This window comes from Plasmodium knowlesi (genome assembly GCF_000006355.2).
Source record: "Plasmodium knowlesi strain H genome assembly, chromosome: 11".
Taxonomy (NCBI): Eukaryota; Apicomplexa; class Aconoidasida; order Haemosporida; family Plasmodiidae; genus Plasmodium; species Plasmodium knowlesi.
Window position 1 is genome coordinate 1547002 of NC_011912.2, and position 16558 is coordinate 1563559.

At 39.3% G+C, this 16558-nt stretch overlaps 4 protein-coding genes across 4 annotated transcripts; 1 reads left to right on the forward strand and 3 right to left on the reverse strand.

Moving 5' to 3' along the window:
* Positions 1–318: 318 nt before the first annotated feature.
* PKNH_1133500 (TRAP-like protein, putative) lies at positions 319–4134 on the reverse strand (the record flags this gene model as incomplete). The annotated part of the gene is made up of 1 exon (XM_002261471.1): positions 319–4134. The coding sequence occupies one exon, from the start codon at positions 4132–4134 to the stop codon at positions 319–321; it is 3816 nt and encodes a 1271-aa protein (XP_002261507.1).
* A 2714-nt stretch (positions 4135–6848) lies between these two features.
* Positions 6849–10673, reverse strand: PKNH_1133600 (conserved Plasmodium protein, unknown function; the record flags this gene model as incomplete). Its single annotated transcript, XM_002261472.1, has 1 exon — positions 6849–10673. The coding sequence occupies one exon, from the start codon at positions 10671–10673 to the stop codon at positions 6849–6851; it is 3825 nt and encodes a 1274-aa protein (XP_002261508.1).
* An 853-nt stretch (positions 10674–11526) lies between these two features.
* On the forward strand, positions 11527–12138 carry PKNH_1133700 (conserved Plasmodium protein, unknown function; the record flags this gene model as incomplete). The annotated part of the gene is made up of 1 exon (XM_002261473.1): positions 11527–12138. The coding sequence occupies one exon, from the start codon at positions 11527–11529 to the stop codon at positions 12136–12138; it is 612 nt and encodes a 203-aa protein (XP_002261509.1).
* Positions 12139–12458: 320 nt separating this feature from the next.
* PKNH_1133800 (kinetochore protein NDC80, putative) lies at positions 12459–15224 on the reverse strand (the record flags this gene model as incomplete). The annotated part of the gene is made up of 5 exons (XM_002261474.1): positions 12459–12525; positions 12907–12959; positions 13207–13329; positions 13532–13561; positions 13722–15224. The coding sequence occupies 5 exons, from the start codon at positions 15222–15224 to the stop codon at positions 12459–12461; spliced, it is 1776 nt and encodes a 591-aa protein (XP_002261510.1).
* Between the last annotated feature and the right edge of the window lie 1334 nt (positions 15225–16558).

Consider the following 16558-nt stretch of genomic DNA (forward strand, 5'->3'; position numbering starts at 1 on the left):
ATTGACTAGGTTACCCACGTGGGCTAGGCAGAAGCAATCGCAAAGGGTGCGGTACGCTCCCCTGCCATTTTATAAGCGGACAGTGAGGTCAGCATGCACGTGTAGAAGACACCCCTCCTTTGGGGCATACACAACCATATATATGGTACAGAAAAAAAAAAATAAAATAGATACATATACATATATATATATAAATTAACCCTTGTGGGAAAGGCTCAAGGGTTCCGGTCCTAAAGGAAAGAAACCGCTTTGTTTAAAGTATAAGTTTATCGACCATCGCTTGGCAAAAATATGCGGTTTCATGTGAGCAGAGCCCCTCTACTGCCAAGATGTTTCATCTTTCCTTAATTCAACATGCTGTTCTCTGCACTCCACCTTCTTTTCCTTATTGTGTGTTCCAAAGTCGTTAAAGGTTACAGGAACAGGCTCCATAAGATTCTTCTGACTCCGTATGTACAGAAAAGCAGCACCTAGAACGACAACAGCAATTAGAGCAAAGGAAGCTGAGTACTTATATATACTTGAGTCCACAAACTCTTCTTCCTCAGGGACATCATATTGTCCTGTTCCCCAGGCACTGTTTATATCCCCTTGTTGAAGATTATACTGGACTTGGTCATTCGGATCATGTACATGTGTTTGGTTTTTGGTAGCACTTGATGTTTTGTTCTGTTCACCTTTTATCATCCCATAGTTGTCTTGTACTTTGATATCTCCATTTGGTTTGATACGTTCCTTAATGATGGTTGCTTTGTTTTGTTCAGTTTTTTTATAATTCATGGGGACTGGTTGAGGAAGTACTCCTCCTTGATCACAGGGCTCATTAGATTCTTTGGAACAGTTCGTTCGTTGAGGACTGCCGAGGATATGTACAGATGCGCTATCATCCTTCTTTTCTTCTGTATGTTCTTCCAGATGGCTAATTGGTTTGTTCCCTTCTTTGCTTTTGAGGGGAGGATACTTCTCTGTATCGAAGCTTATTCCTGTTTTGTCGTCCACCACAACTTCTTTGTTTCTGAAGCGCTGAATGATGTCGAACTTGGATTTGAATTTTCTCTGTGAAGGTGCTTTGTTTCCTTCAGGCGAGAGAGATTGTGTAGATGATGTAACATGTGAAGATATTGCTTCTGCACTATGCTCTCCTTCTGCCTTATTATATTCAACCTTTTCTTTCTCATCAAGACTGCCAGGTAAGATTGCTCCTCCTTCCATACTCTCTCTGCTTTCACCTGCATCTTCATTTTTCTCACTGTGAGTTTCTTCACTCGATGTGCTTTGTCCCTGTGTCTGATCGATGGATCTCTTCCTCCTTTTCAACATTCCCTTTTCAATTGTAGCAAAACCTCCTTCTTTCACCAGTATGTCAACTATGGATACATCTTCGTGAATGCTTTTCCCCCCTTCGGAAGGAGTATCCTCCTCATTGGAATCGTTATCCATGTTAATAATGGATCCATTGTCGGTATCCGCATCAGTGCGTCCATCCACGTCGATGCCATTTCCCCCACTGGCGAGATGATCCACGTTCATCTGAGCCGCATCTATATAGAACCAACTGCATGGTAACGTACTATCCAGCCCTAGTTCCTCCTCATCATCTATATACGATCCGTAGCTAGACACACTTGCAGAATCAAAGTCCGAGTCACTGAAAGATGAAAGGCCAATATTTTTAAATATATTTTCTAGCATCACGTTAAAATCTTCCTCTATCTCTTTCTCCATTTGGAGATATATTCCTTCAGAATCAGTCAACGCTTTTACATCTGATATGAACTGTTTTATCTTTTCCTGGTCCTTTGGATCCATTTTTCGTAATTTATATTGTTTTTTTTTTCTAAATAGAAATCTCAGCAGTCTACAGATTAAGTTTTTTATTCCTCTATTTTTGTAGGATGGCAATGCATCTATGTTGTACTCTGAGGAGTATTTCTTTAACGGTTTCTGAGTGGGTTCCACATCTACCTCCTCCTCTTCTGCATCATCTATTCGTTCCAAGTGGGTGAATGATTTTAGAATTGCTCTGTTTTTGTTTAAACCTTTTACATTTCCTCCGTTGTTGGGATAGGATGGGGGTATTATGTTGATCGACTTGGGTACGTGCAGATTCTGCGCCAATTTTCCGTTTTCATTTGGGGGTTCGTCTGGTACAGCGCCGATATATCCTCTAGGAAGTGACTCTAACACTATGTCTGGCATAACGCTATACTCTGCTTTCTCCTTGGTTTCTGATTCAGCAACAGGTTCTGACGCAGCTTCTGAACTGGGTAGTACTGTCGATTTGGTTTCTAACTCTGTTTCTCCATCTGTGTCTTCCCTGGACGTTACATCTCCTTCTACTTCCTCTTCTCTTGTTCCTTTTCCTCCCCGTTGTCCATCCCTTCTTTCTACCTCTTCTCCTTCCTCCGATTCATCGTCTTCTTCGTCGTCATGCCCATGTTGGGATCCCCTACCCCCTCGCCATGCGTTTCCCCCCGCCTCGTCTTCCGCCCTCCGTAGGTTCCTTCTCCTTTGGCGTCTGTTCGTGACGATGGCCTGGTGTGCATTCTTGCAAATATTCTTCTGTATTTCGGTGATCTGATCTCTGAATTCGGATACATTACTATAGGAGTAGAAGAAGGGGGCGGTATTTACAGGGTTGGAGTTAGTGCCTTCCTCCTGATTGGTAATACCCACTGCGCCCACTTGGTCCGTGGATATGCTGGCCCCACTAATCGCTCCGCAGTTGTCATCTCTGGTGTTCTTCAAGCAAATGGAATACACATCAGCTGCATACTTCATCTTAATATTGCGAACGATTTCCTTCGCTCCCATAGCCATCTTGTTGCTCACATCTCCCGTGTTAAAAATGACAAGAACCTTATGGGCATTGGGTCTTGCCTCATTGCTATTAAGAACATGATCGTTCATATAATTTAAAGCGCTACTCAAATTATTGGATGCGCCACCAAAATTGAATCTCCAGTATTCTAAGAACAGCAGAAGTTCATCTCTGTTTCTAGCCAAGTTGGAAGAAAAATTAATCCAGTTATATGTCTCTTGAGAGAAAGTAGTGATGGATATATTAAGTAAATTCGAACCCATATTCAAATGAGAAATGAGATTTCTGATTGGTTTCAAAATATATTTAAGCCAATAATCTTGGGAAATGTCAGATGAGTCATCTATTAGTAAAGACAAATCAAATTGTATATCACAAATATCAAGAGAGTGATCACAACTTGTGTTAAAACATTCTTGGATAACAAGACTCCTTTGATCTGTGCAATTTTTTCCTGTTCTTTTGTATTTCCCCCCTAAACTATTTTCTATATTTTCCATGGTATTTCTTTTACTGAAGTGGTAACCCATGTTGCACGACACAGAGCATTCAGACCAATCAGACCAATCACTGCACTTTGCATTCGTCGCGATGTCGTCGTAGAATTTTTCCATAGTATAAGTCAGTATCAATCTGTGATAGAATGAATTTTTTAAAACACATCTTAACAACTCGTTTGTGTTCGGTCCAACCTTATGTAAGTAATGACAATAGGATTTGAAATTCACCTTCGTTATTATGTTCAGTGTAATATTTTTTCTATCCAGTAGGTAGTGCACTAGATTTAGTTCTCTGTTATCTCTTGCTGGAATTCCATCCGTATTCATAAACATTATTATCATTTTCGTAGATGTATCTTCTGCATCGTAGAAGTGTTTCATACCTACATAGTTCAAGACCTTCAGATGATTGGAGCTTTGTTGCGACTGCTTCATTTCGGTCTGCATCACGCTTCTTCGGAACCTCTCCAACGACCCATTTGTTCGGTTACCTGAGGAAGAATTACCCTTTGCACTCCTATTATCTGCGCGTGCTGCAGTTTGTACACTCACACTGTCGTATGTTACATATGTTAGGTTGACATTTCGTTCCCCTCCTACCAACAGGTTCCTTGCCAACTCCGCGATATTTTCCAATGCCTTGGAGCGCTTCTTTTCCTTGGTCTCCTTAAATCCAACATCGAACACTATAACTAAGTCCAGGTCTCCCTTCGAAGTTACCTTTTCTATCAAACCATTGCTTTCAACCTGAATGAGACTAAACAGAAAAAAGGGGAAAATCCCGTTGAGGAAGACGCGAAAAATACGTCTCATCCTGTATCTTCCTCTCTAGTCCACCGCCTATATGCCTTCTTCGGAAAAAAAAATGGAGGAGGGAAAAAGAATTAACACATTAATCACATATCAAAATGTGCTAAACTAGTACCTTAAAAGAAAAACTTAATTCGGCAAATTCAAAAAAAATCAACCCCCTGGATTGTGATGGGGTGACGGGAGAAGGTTAAGGAGTGCAGACAGACAGAATAAGCTTGCAGTTTCTAACAAGGGAAAACTGCACACCACACAACGTCAACTGAGTAAAAAGAGGACGAAAAAATTAAACATTCAACCTCCTGACAATGTTGCCAACGGAGGAGTAAAAAAAAAAAAAAAAAAAAAAGTAAAATCAAATCAAATCAAGTAAAATGAAAGAAATAGAAAAAAAAGAAATACCTTCTCCCTTTTTTTTGGAAAACAGATTTGAAATATTCTCCAATATTTCACTCGGCAAGAGTAAGAGAGAGGAAAAAAAAAAAAAAAAAAAAAAAAAAAAAAAAAAAAAAACTTCTAATTTGTCGAAGGAAGTGGACGCACAGGGAAACAGCTCAATGGAGAACATCACATAGAATCAAAAACGTGCATGTAGATATAAATAAGCACACTTGTGTATAGGAATGTTTTTGTGTGGGGTCCAAGAATTAACCAGGAGAAGGAATATGTACGAAAAATTCAAAGAAGCCACTAAATTTTAGGAGCCCTCATCATACTTAAACGTTGTGTGTTAAAAATTACACTTCCTGAAAAAAGGGGTAGACTGAATTCACACACAGAACATACAGATCCAAAGTGAGAAGATCGTTCTCCACTTGTCCGAACCATTTATAATTGTGTCTTCGGAGAGAGAAAAAAATGACAAAGCATATATAATATGGGCATATTTCCGAACAATGATTTAATAGGTGTATAATATCATGTTCTATGGTCAAGTGCCCAGGAACATGCGTCTACATATATATATGGACATAAAAAAAAATTGTTGCCGTTTTGTAGCAATCCTCTAATAAAAGAGCCAAGTAAAAAAAATAGGAAAAAATTGAAAAAACACTTCTCAGTGTAGCTTATATGAAAAAGAAAAACACAAAAAAAAAAAAAAAAAAAAAAAAAAAAGAAAAGAAAAGAACAAAATGGAAGTCTTTCTCCTCTTTTATGATATAAACGTACAAAAGAAGGGTAAAAAAAAAAAAAAAAAAATCTAGTGTCATACACAGAATTGCTCTACTCGCACAAGATCTGTTTTATAACACTTCAAGCAATGTTTGCTTGATTATCTTTTCTATATGAAAGACTTTGGAGTTGTTCAAAAAACAGTTGTCAATATGTATGTTGTATGTTTACAATTATGATTTTAAAGGAGAGAAAAAAAAAAAAAAAAAAAAAAAAAAAAACCTTTTTCTTCAAAGGGGAAAGAGAATTACGCATAGTAACATGACACATTTTTATGAATTTTTTTTTTTTTTTTTTTTTTTTTTTTTTTTTTTTCCTCTCCTTTAAAATCATACTACTGCGCTGAGGCTTCCTCCTCCCCTTCGCACATGCACTTAGGGAATTGCCAAAATGGGTTGTGGCGATGAAGCTTAAAAGAAAATGAGTTCAATCCACGTGGGAGAACATAACTGTTCGCAGGTTGCTCCATCCGGTGGGGGAGGGAAGCCTGCTTGTGGTCGCAAGTGTGTGGCTACAAATGTGTGGCTACGAATGTGTAGCTACAAATGTGTAGCTGTGCTATGGCATGACTTCTACTGTGTGGTCTCCAATGTGAATGAGAAAATTTGCATGCGCGAGTGGAGAAATGTGGACAGGGAGGAAGTACCATCTGTGAACACACCTTTATATGCACATGTGCACATATTTACACATGCACATGCAGTAAGACCCTTGTCATAGAAGCAGCTTTTGCGAGCCTCCCCAGAAAGGTGCTCCATCAAATATAGGATACTTAAGAGGCATTGGTAGGAAGTAGTGTTGCCATAGGTTATATGAATCGTGAGGGATAGAACAATATATTCGCGGAAAAATTAAAATAATGCGAATAATTGAAGCTAAAGCAGAGGTGGAGCCACTTTTTACGGCGAACGCTTGTTCTGTCGGTTGGACAATTAAGTGGTAAAATGTTGGAAAAATGAAAAAGTGTAACTCCACACCTGTTGATTGGTCCCCTCTTCACAGTACGTAACACATGCAAAAAAGGTAACATCATTGAAAAGATAATGGTCCCTCCGTTTTGTTCTCCCAACTATTTCCCTCATATGGAATGTCCAAAATGACATCCTTTGTTTGTTCATGAAATTCCAATTACGTGGAAATGCCCCTTTTCTGTGTACAAATTGTGCATAAAAATTCACAAAAAAAAAAAAATAAATAAAAAATAAATAAATAAAATAACACAACTTTTATGCGCAATTTTTCCACAGAAGGGGTATCACATAGTAAAAAAAAAAAAAAAAAAAAAAAAAATGATGTATCGCCAATAGGGAGGAAGGAAGGGTCTACAAACGTTGTGGTTTTCTTCCACTTAAAGTGGATACTCAAAAATTGGGATGCAAAACTCTCCCCAAGGGGTACTACTTTAAAAAAAAAAAAAAAAAAAAAAAACTGATGTGGGAGAACAATGTATGTATGTAGGTACTAAACAAAAGTTGTATTGTGTTAACTCATATCAAAGTGAAGTAGAGAAGCAGACAAAAAAGGGCTTAATCCACGATACAGTTTTACCTCTTCCTTGAAATAATGAATGCGTCTTTAACAAGTTTATTCTCTTGGATGGAAAAATTAGTCATCTGTTGAGAAAAGAAATCCCCAATTTTATTCTTTTTGTCGAGACATTTCCCGTAAAATATGACCAGGTCGGTAATATCCCAAAAAAATTGTTCATGTAAATTTATTTTATTTTCCTTAAGGAATGTTTTCACTTTTTGACTTTGTAAAAAAGGGATGGTAAGAAAAAACTTTAAGTTGATTATGTCTGGGTACAACTTCCTGTAATCGATGAAGAGTGTCACTTTACACTGATTGCTGTACTCCCCAAATGGACGTATTCTGCGCACAAGTTGTTCGTAATTTAAATTAAATATAATGAGTTCTCCTTGGTAGGTGATGTACATATCAGTGGGAGCTATTATAATATTCTGCATGATATTCATTTGATCATCATAATTATGGATGTAATTATTCAGAAGCGAGTTCAGAAGGATGGCATACTTGGTTACCATCCTTTTGTTTGTGCAAAGTAAACTTTGGAACCTTTCGACATCATTCACTAGCAGAAATGTCTTCGCACCGATTAGGAAATTTATCTTGCTCATTCTGTGTAGCTTCAAGTACGATTGCCATGCGAAGTAAAAATGCAGGTATATGAACTCCTCCTGAGGCAATAACTCAGCGGGATTATTTTCACTTTTCTTTGTTCTGTTCCCATCCAAATCGCTGCGCCCTGTTAATCCGTGCTTGTATATATATATCATCAAGGCGTAAAAAATTAGTGTGTATTCCTTCTGACTTACGCGGGTGTATATTTTTCCTTCGAAGAATTGCTTAAAAATGGGACTACTTCGGAATTTACTCAGAGTGCTCTCGTGGAAGAATTTGCTCTTTTCTACTTTCTGTAAAATTTTCTCCACTGAGTCTTCACCCTCGTTGTGGAGATGGTCGTTGTGGAGATGGTCGTTGGGGAGATCCTCGTTCGAGGTGCCCTCCCTCGTCGCACTATCCATGTTCTCCCCGACAGTTGCTGCCCTTCCGTATTTCCCAATCAGGTGGTTAAATATGTACAGCGGGTCACGATAGAAGAGTACGTGCTTCATGATCTGTCTGGACCATGTCACCCCCGCGGGCAGGCGCAAACAATTGTCTACAGAAAAACTTGAATTGCAGTAAATGTAGAGAATTTTTTGGCACATCCAGTATTCCACCTGATCAATACACTGGTTCTCCACGATGGGTTGGTTGCCCACACTGGGATGATGCCCCTTTTTCTGAACAGCCCTGCAGAAAAATTTCCGAAACGCAGCGCTCCCCATAATATGTCGAAAGAGATGAATAATCTCTGCATGCAAGTTGAAATAATTCAAAATAACGAAGAGGAAAAAAATCTGCTTCAAATTTAGGGCTAATATTGGTCTCTTAAAAATGTCCAGGGGGGAAGATTCCTCCTTTGTTCCGTTGCCCTCGGAGAGGAGATCCTTCGTCAGCTTCTTTATATTCGCCTTGTCGTAGCAACTGGTTATTTCTTTGTAAATTTTGTGCACCGCTTCGTAAGCTGATATGACACGGGATAATGTTGGATCGCCCCTCTTGGTTGACTTTCTGTCGTAAACCCCTCCCTGTGCATCAACTTGGAGAAACTCCCTTGCGATGGCTTCCTTTACCCATTGCTGCAAATTCCTCAGCGCGTGTTGATTTCCCAACCGGAGGTGCTTCCAAAGGTGGGTATTTCTACTCTCCTTTATTGCTCCCAGGAGCATGAAGAGAAGACGAGGGTTAATTCTGCACAGCGGTAGGATGTGTTTTACGCACATTTTCATCTCCTCAGGAACTTCTCTCCCCCCATGGTAGGATTTCTCCACCAAGTCAGTTAAATAATTCTCCACAAATTCTGTGATATCCTGGAACGTGTAATTATATAAAAGAATTGTTTCACCTGTGTGATTACAGTGACTTGATAGAATCGACTTATACAAGAGAATTATTTGTAGAAGGAGCTTTTCCCTTTGTGAAGGTAGCGTTGCATGCTTTTTCAAAAATGTGGATTTTGTTCCACTGTCTTCTTCAGTCATTCTCTCCCTTGGCGACTCGTTATTGTCCATCCAATTGGAAAAATGATTGGCGGAGTTTCTACTTACCAGGTTAACATGTTCTAGATTTAGATCGAGTAGGAAGATGTACTGGAGAAGGAGCAGAAGGGAGTACTGTTTGAGCGTGCCCCCCCCGTGGATCTTCCCTCCGTGGATTTCCCCCTGAAGGTAATTCACCAGCTGACTGTTCAGGCGATTTCCTCCACAGGTTGCCAAGCTGTGCGCTTTGTCCCTGAAAATATCATCGTCGTGTATGGTAACGCGGTTTACTAGTGGATGGTCTGCTCCCCCATGTGGATGGCTCACGTAGAACTTCCTCTTCATGTAGTACGCCTTCATGAGCGACGACACGGTGATGAGGAAGTAGTGCCACTTCTCATCGTGGGGGATGTATTTTTTTTTTTCTGAATAGTACAGGCAAAATTGCTTAAGGAACAGTTCAGGGAAGTAGTAATTCCTCTTCTGCGTAAGGGAATCCAGCAAATTTGCGTATATTAGGAAAGCCACCTCCTCCTTGGGTCCACCCCTACTGTTGGATCCTCCGATAAATAACTTCTCCTTCATGTATGTCTCCACATAGTTGCACGTATTAAGGGGGAGGAAGGTCCATTTGAATATATCCCCACAAGTGCAATATCCATGAGGTGTGTGTAAAATGGAATGGTAAGTCAAATGAGGAATCAAAATGTACTTCTTGAGAAACGTTCTTTCCTCCAGCGCGTTGATAAAATTAATGATAAATAGATTATTTTCATTGTTAAGGTGGAAAATGTATTTTTTGAAAAAGTGAAGAAGAAATCTGTGCTGAGCATGTCGATGGAAAAAACACAAAATGGCTAGTCGATCCATAAAATCGTAAAAAGAAATATTTCTTTTTATTTTTCTAAAAACTCTGTAAATATTTCTTTCACTTTTTATGCTGACAAAAACAATGTTAAATTTTTTTTTCATTTTTAAGTAAGCATCGATAATTTTGTTTTGAGAAGGTGTGGGGGAGAAGTTTCTTTGTTCTCGTCTATCCTCCTCTGTCCTACATGGTAGAAAGTCTACATCCTTTTGCTTTCTTCTCTTTGCACATTTTTTTATAATTCTCGCATGGTCGGCAATAAATTTGTATGCATTATCTTCTATGTTGTTAATCAGTTGGGAATCCCCTTCATTTATCTTTCCTCCAACAGGGTTCGTGTTACGTTCACGTAGGTACCTCAATGTCAGGTGAAACAAAACATTTTCTTTCACTGGAAGATCATTTGCGTTGAAATGTTCCAGGATGTACCTTAAGTATGCGTTCGAGATATCGGGCAAGAACTGCATGCATAAGAGGTTGTTCAATTGGGTGCACTTGAAATGGCGTTGCCCCGTTTCTTTCCTCAGAGAAAGGGTCACGGTTTTCCTGTTGCCGCTGATTGGGGAGAGGAAGTTCATTCCCCCTTTATCCTCTGCTTGCTCTTCTCCATCTTGAGCAACGTAGACAGGCACTCCAATAGGTACACCAACTATGGGAGATTCTAATGTGCTTACAAGATTCGCACCCGGGTTGTTGTGTTTGTGGGAGTTTTCGCCGCGAGAACTGGTGATGTTGCTTTTCGACTTCTTCGAAACTTTCTTTTCGTACTTGAGTGCCGAATGCCTAATGAACAGATTTCCTTTGTACACGGAGCCTCTGTAGTGTACTGTGGACAAGGCTGTACTCGTGGCTGCGCCGCATACGCCAAGTGTCGCAAAGAGGAGACGAACGCGCATGTCCGCACTGAGGGTTGGCGTTCCAGCGGGGGTACCTCCTTCCTGGGCATATTCCTCACCAAACTACAAAGACCTAAGAGTTCCGTTGCTCTGGCCCCGTTTCTATTTCCCCGTTCCTGATGAAGCCCACTAGGTGGACCAACAACGCGTTCGCATCATGTAGAGTGTTGAGGAAGAGAGTGCCGCATGGAGGAATGCACATATCTGTTTGACGAATCAGTTCATTTTCACCTTTCTTTTCATTTTTGCTTTCTTATGCCGAGGTATGTGCACATATTCGTATCTTTCCCCTAAGATAATCCGTTAGGGCATGAAAAAAAAAAAAAAAAAAAAAAAAAAAAAAAAAAAATGAAGTGCGCAGTGCCCAAGGTAACCATAATATTATCGTCACCACTATTTTGATGGAGGAAAAATAAAAAAATTCATTTGATTCTCTCTTTTGCATTTTTTTCAACCTCTTTTTTTTTTTTTTTTTTTTCTTCTTTTTCTTTTTTTTATTATTATTTCTTTCCCCCCCCGGTTGCTTATCCAAAGTTTTATATCATTTTTGTGGAAGAGAGGCAAAGGGGGGACACAACATGGAACCACAGGAACGCGACACTTTGACTCATCAGGGAAAGAAGCAACCTCTGTTGTGAAACAAGCCTGGTGACGTACTTCCCCCTTACCTATGGGCTATTCATTTGGAAAAAAACGTTCATAACATTGTGAAAAATTTAGGCAAATGCGTATTCCCTCCCTGGTGTTTCATTCGCATTTTTTTTTTTTTTTTTTTTTTTTTTTCCTAATTTTAAAAAAGGGGAAACGATAGCAACGCTGTATTACTAGTATATCACCTCTCCTGTTATTCACAATGGAGGATGCCTTTGCAGGGTCATGCGTACAAAGCCTGTTCGAGCCGAAGGCGGATCTCTCCCTCTGTGTGAACAAGTCAATCAAGCTGTTCCTGAAGGAAGTCCCCATACCGCCGGCCGATTCGGTAGACAGAGCAGATGAGCAAAACTCAACTGACGCAAAGAAAGAGCAAAGAGAAAGCGCGCTCAGCGAAAATTTGTCTCTCCTAAATGGATATGCTTACTTTAACCGAATAAAAAGCAACATAAATCTACTGCACACGGAATTACATGGCATTAAGAGAGATTTCCTTTTTCAAAAAAAACAAACAAAAAAAAATATACAAAAACTCAAGATCGTGAGGAAGCAAAATAAAATATACCAGAGTGTACTGCAAGAAATTAAAAAGGATCGAAGGAGGAAGGAAACTTATGAACTCTTATGTACAGAAATACAAAAATTAGAAGAAGTAAATTATCTTAACAAAAAACAACAGATGGAGAAAAGAGACATTGAAGACTTACAGCAAAAAATGAAGGACATTGAAAATGCCATTCGGATTAATGATGAAAATATTCAACGGACAATTCAACAGATTAGTGACATCGTTTCGACGAATTTACAACCCTGAGAGAAGAGCCAACATGCAACTGATGGGTGGCAGATGGAAGTGATCTATCCTTCTCTCCCGCCCTCCATGTCATCAATGTTATTTCTGTCACCAACTTCATTTGTGTCACCAACTTCATTTGTGTCACCAATGTTATTTGTTCCACCAATGTTATTTGTGTCATCAACTGCTTAACTTCTTTGGGGGATGAAAAGGCACCCCCCCACACACACACTACATCGCTTAGGGGTCTCCTCACTCCTGTGTTTATTCCCACCTTCTTTAACCCCTGCTCCACCAATTCTGCACATGTGTGTCTTTTCCCCTGCGTGCTTTTCCATCTACTCGACTACACTTTTGTGGAGCTCCTTGTACAACTCCAGTTCTCGTTTTTTTTCGTCCAGCACGCTGCAAGGGGAATGAACAATTAAAGGAGGGGGGGGAAAAAAAAAAATAAATAAATAAATAAATGTATGAATAAATAAATAAATGTATGAATAAATAAATAAATGTATGAATAAATAAATAAATGTATGAATAAATAAATAAATGTATGAATAAATAAATAAATGTATGAATAAATAAATGTATGAATAAATAAATAAATGTATGAATAAATAAATAAATGTATGAATAAATAAATAAATGTATGAATAAAAAAAGTAAAAAAAAAATAAATACATGAATAAAAACGGTAAAACAACAACATTTTTTTTTTTTTTAAATGTGTGAATTTTAAAAATTCACGACTGCATAGGCGCACACGTTGGGTGCTGTAGCTCCACTTACATTGATGCGTAATTCTTGCTGTACATTTTTAGTTCCACCAGGTGGGCGCATGCCTGCACGGGGAAGGGTAAAATGTAGTGTGGTCGAATTGCACGCTTGGCCACCTGCACAGCTGGCTCATTCACTACCCACTAGAGGCAGACAGAATGATCCTCCCTAAGTTACCCCTACATCACTCCTTCTCTTCCGCGCCCACTAACTTAGACGACGCGCTTCTCTTCCCAATAGAATGGAAAGGCATGGCATGAAAATGGAAAAAAAAAAAAAAAAAAAAAAAAAAAAAAAAAATTCGCTCCTCACCTGCTGCAGGCTTGCTAGTTTCTCTTTGAACATTTTTTCGTTATCCGTCTTGATTTTACTAAACTCGTTTTCCTTCTCCTCCTTCTCCGCAATGATTTCTTTCAGCATTTCGTTTGCCTTGTCCTGGGGGATGAGGGGTAGAGGGAAATTATAGCTGGGGTGATCTCTCCACGTGGAAGGATCTCTCCCCCCCCCGCACACGCATTCAATCACGATGTGCATGCACGAAACGTCGTATGTAATCAACCGAGAGATGCGCTCCTAACTGCATCAATGAACATTTTTCAAACGCTTCCATGCAAGGAAGGCAGAAGGGGTCACTTACACTCTTCTCCTTGGCTTCGTTCAGCATTTTCTGCGGAAAGGGGAAAAAAAGGGGAGAATCAAACAATGGGGGGTGAATACAAAAACGATTCGCGAAGCGGCTGGACAATATGCAGGATGTCCAGAGATTGTCAACTTGGGAGTAAGAGGCTAGGGGAGGTGTTCATTCCACCTCGCGCGATGTGACGCACCTCGTTCTGCGCGACAATCCGGGTGAACTTATCCGACGAAGCCGTGACGAACTTATCCGTGTCGTCGTTGAGCTTCTTGACACGCGCCTCGCTGTCCTGAATGTTCTCCTTCAAGTCATCGATCTCCTCTTCTAGCAGTTTAATTCTTTTCTCATAATCCTCAATGAGGCGCAGAGAATTCTTCATCTCCTCCTGGTCCGCCTCAATGAAGGACTTGACGTCGCTCTTGGTGTCCTTCCAATTCAAGTTCAACATATTATCCACGGTAAATGAGTCGATGTTAATGCTCACGTTGTTTATTTTGTTCCATTCGGATGAAGAAATATTTCTATACAAATTTAAGTTCTGCAGAATGTCAGATAGTTTCTCATTTACACTTTTGGCTAGTTTTTTTAAGTCACTGTTTCTGTTATTTAACTTCTCACTCAAAGTGGGGTGTTCATTGTTCAAGCTTTTTATTTCGTTTTTTATTTGTTCAATTTTTTCCTTGTTCTTTTCAATGTCTTCATTCATCTGTAGGAACTGTGCTTTATTGAGTGTTTGTTTCTGTAAAATTTCCTTAACTTTATTAATTTGCTCGACAATCTTTTCCGTCTTTACCTTTTCTTCCTGGTTGGCCTTCTTACACATTTCAATTTCCTTTTCTAGCTTTTTGGTTTCCTCCAAACTGTTGGTATAGAGGAGTTTGATTTTCTTATTTTCTTCACACAGAACTTTATTTCTCTTAATCAGTTCCTCATTTTCCTTCATGTGATTTTTTATTTCTTCAATTTTTTTTTTTTTTTCAACAATGTCTTCACTTTTGGCACTTACATCATTCTGCAACCTGTCAATTTCTTTGTCCAATTTCGCATTCAGAACATCATTAGCATTTTTTTCTTCCTTGTTAATGTAGGACTTGTAACTTTGCAGGATAAAGTCCTCCATTTTTATTTCTCCATCTTCGTTAAAATCGTATGAACAGTTCATATCTTTTTCCTCATTTATGTCATTGAAACACTCAGCTTCGAAGATCAGAAGCTGGCAAAGCCATGCTAGGGCAGACAAATGCGTATTATACTGCAAGCCAGTAGTCGGGGCCACCAGCGTGGATTTTGAAATGGTATATGGATACCCAATATCTTTGTAAAAGCTCAAAACCACTTCTCCATAGTTGTCCTTATTCACTTCGATTTGCGGGTCCACATGCTTAAAGATAAAATTCCATATATTTATCAAATCCGTCATGCTTGGATTTTTAAACAAATTGGGCGATATACTCCCGCTGTAATTTTTCCACCCCAAGTATCGTATCAGCGTTTTTACATTTTCCTTCTTGTCAGTTTTGTCTACCTTTTTTACATACACGGATGCACTGGACTTGTAAAATGATAGCGCGTTCAGGGACGTTCTCGACTTTGATTTTTTGTCCCCAGAAATGTATACGCTGCTGTTCAGGTTGCTGTTGTTGTTGAACACGGACAGTGTGGAGTTGAATTTGTTGTACACCGAATGGTTGTTCATTTTGTCAATTGGGTAGAGAAGCGGTTGAAATGCGGCGCATGGAGCACTCAAAGGGTTTTCTCCTTTTTGGAACTCCTTTGGACTAACTGGGTAATCGCGGCGATCCACACAGGAGTAAGCATGCTCAAATGGCGCTTCGCCGTGAATACTTGTATGTGCGCATTGGGCAGTGGAAAATATGCCGTTCGGTTTGATGTGCAAAATGGCATGTGGCCAGTTAAAAAGGAAAGATATAAAAATGGATAATAATGAATAATACTGAATAATAATGAAATATGAATGCAATATGAATGGAATAAAAATGAATAAATGTGTTAAAAATAGCCTGCACGGACAGGTGAATAGGCGAAAGATTACCTGACCGGTCAGGCGAATTAGCTAAAAAAATCGACGAGCGGGAAGAATATAATGGCGATTTTTTCCTCCGCTAAACTTCCAAATATGTGCAAAATGTGGAAAATATTTTTTAAAATTGTTCCATGCTCAGGCCAAAACGCATAAAAAAAAAAAAAAAAAAAAAAAAAAAAAAAGGTAGAACTATGAAAGGCATAACTTTGGTTAGCATCTGGAATGATAAACATTTCTTGATGCGCGCTTTTTGAGGAAGAAAACAATTTCCCGAAATGTGTCACATTTAATAATAAGATAAACCTTAGAACATTTGTATGTCACATTTTTTACGCAGACGCGAACGTGACGCATGAGGGTGCATAGAGCGAACGCCTGACGCGCGCAAAAGTGAACTGCCCATCTGGCACATTTGTCTTTTTCTCGCATGGAGGGGGGAAGAAGGGGAAAGCCTTTTTTCCTATGCATCCAAGAAATTGCTCCAAGGGGGAAATGCAAAAGGGGATGGAGAAATAAAAAACATACACCGGTCAAACTTCTAACAATTTTTGAATTAATTTGTAACTAAAAAACTTAAAATGGTGCCCCTGCGGAGGGGGGTGATAACAAAATCAGGAATGAATAATGGACAGACAAAAAAAAAAAAAAAAAAAAAATTGAAACTGATATTAATGCATAAATATGTGCCCTTACAACCATGCGAGGACGTTACTAAGGTTCGGACGTGGAAACCTTATCAACAAAGCGCCTGCATAGTAATTCGCGAATTTTTTTAAAAAAAGGGGTTACTTTTTACGTGTGTTTTTTGTTCCTTTTAGTCGAAACTCCGACTTTTTGCGCGTTTACAGCATGGCCAAACGTTACATCCCGAAGGGAAAGGAGAAGGGGTATCACCATCATTAAGAGGGGTCACAGAAAATGATGCTTCCCCGGAACGGTGGGTACTCTCAACAAATCATCCATCTTTCCTAAGCACGTCCCGTTTT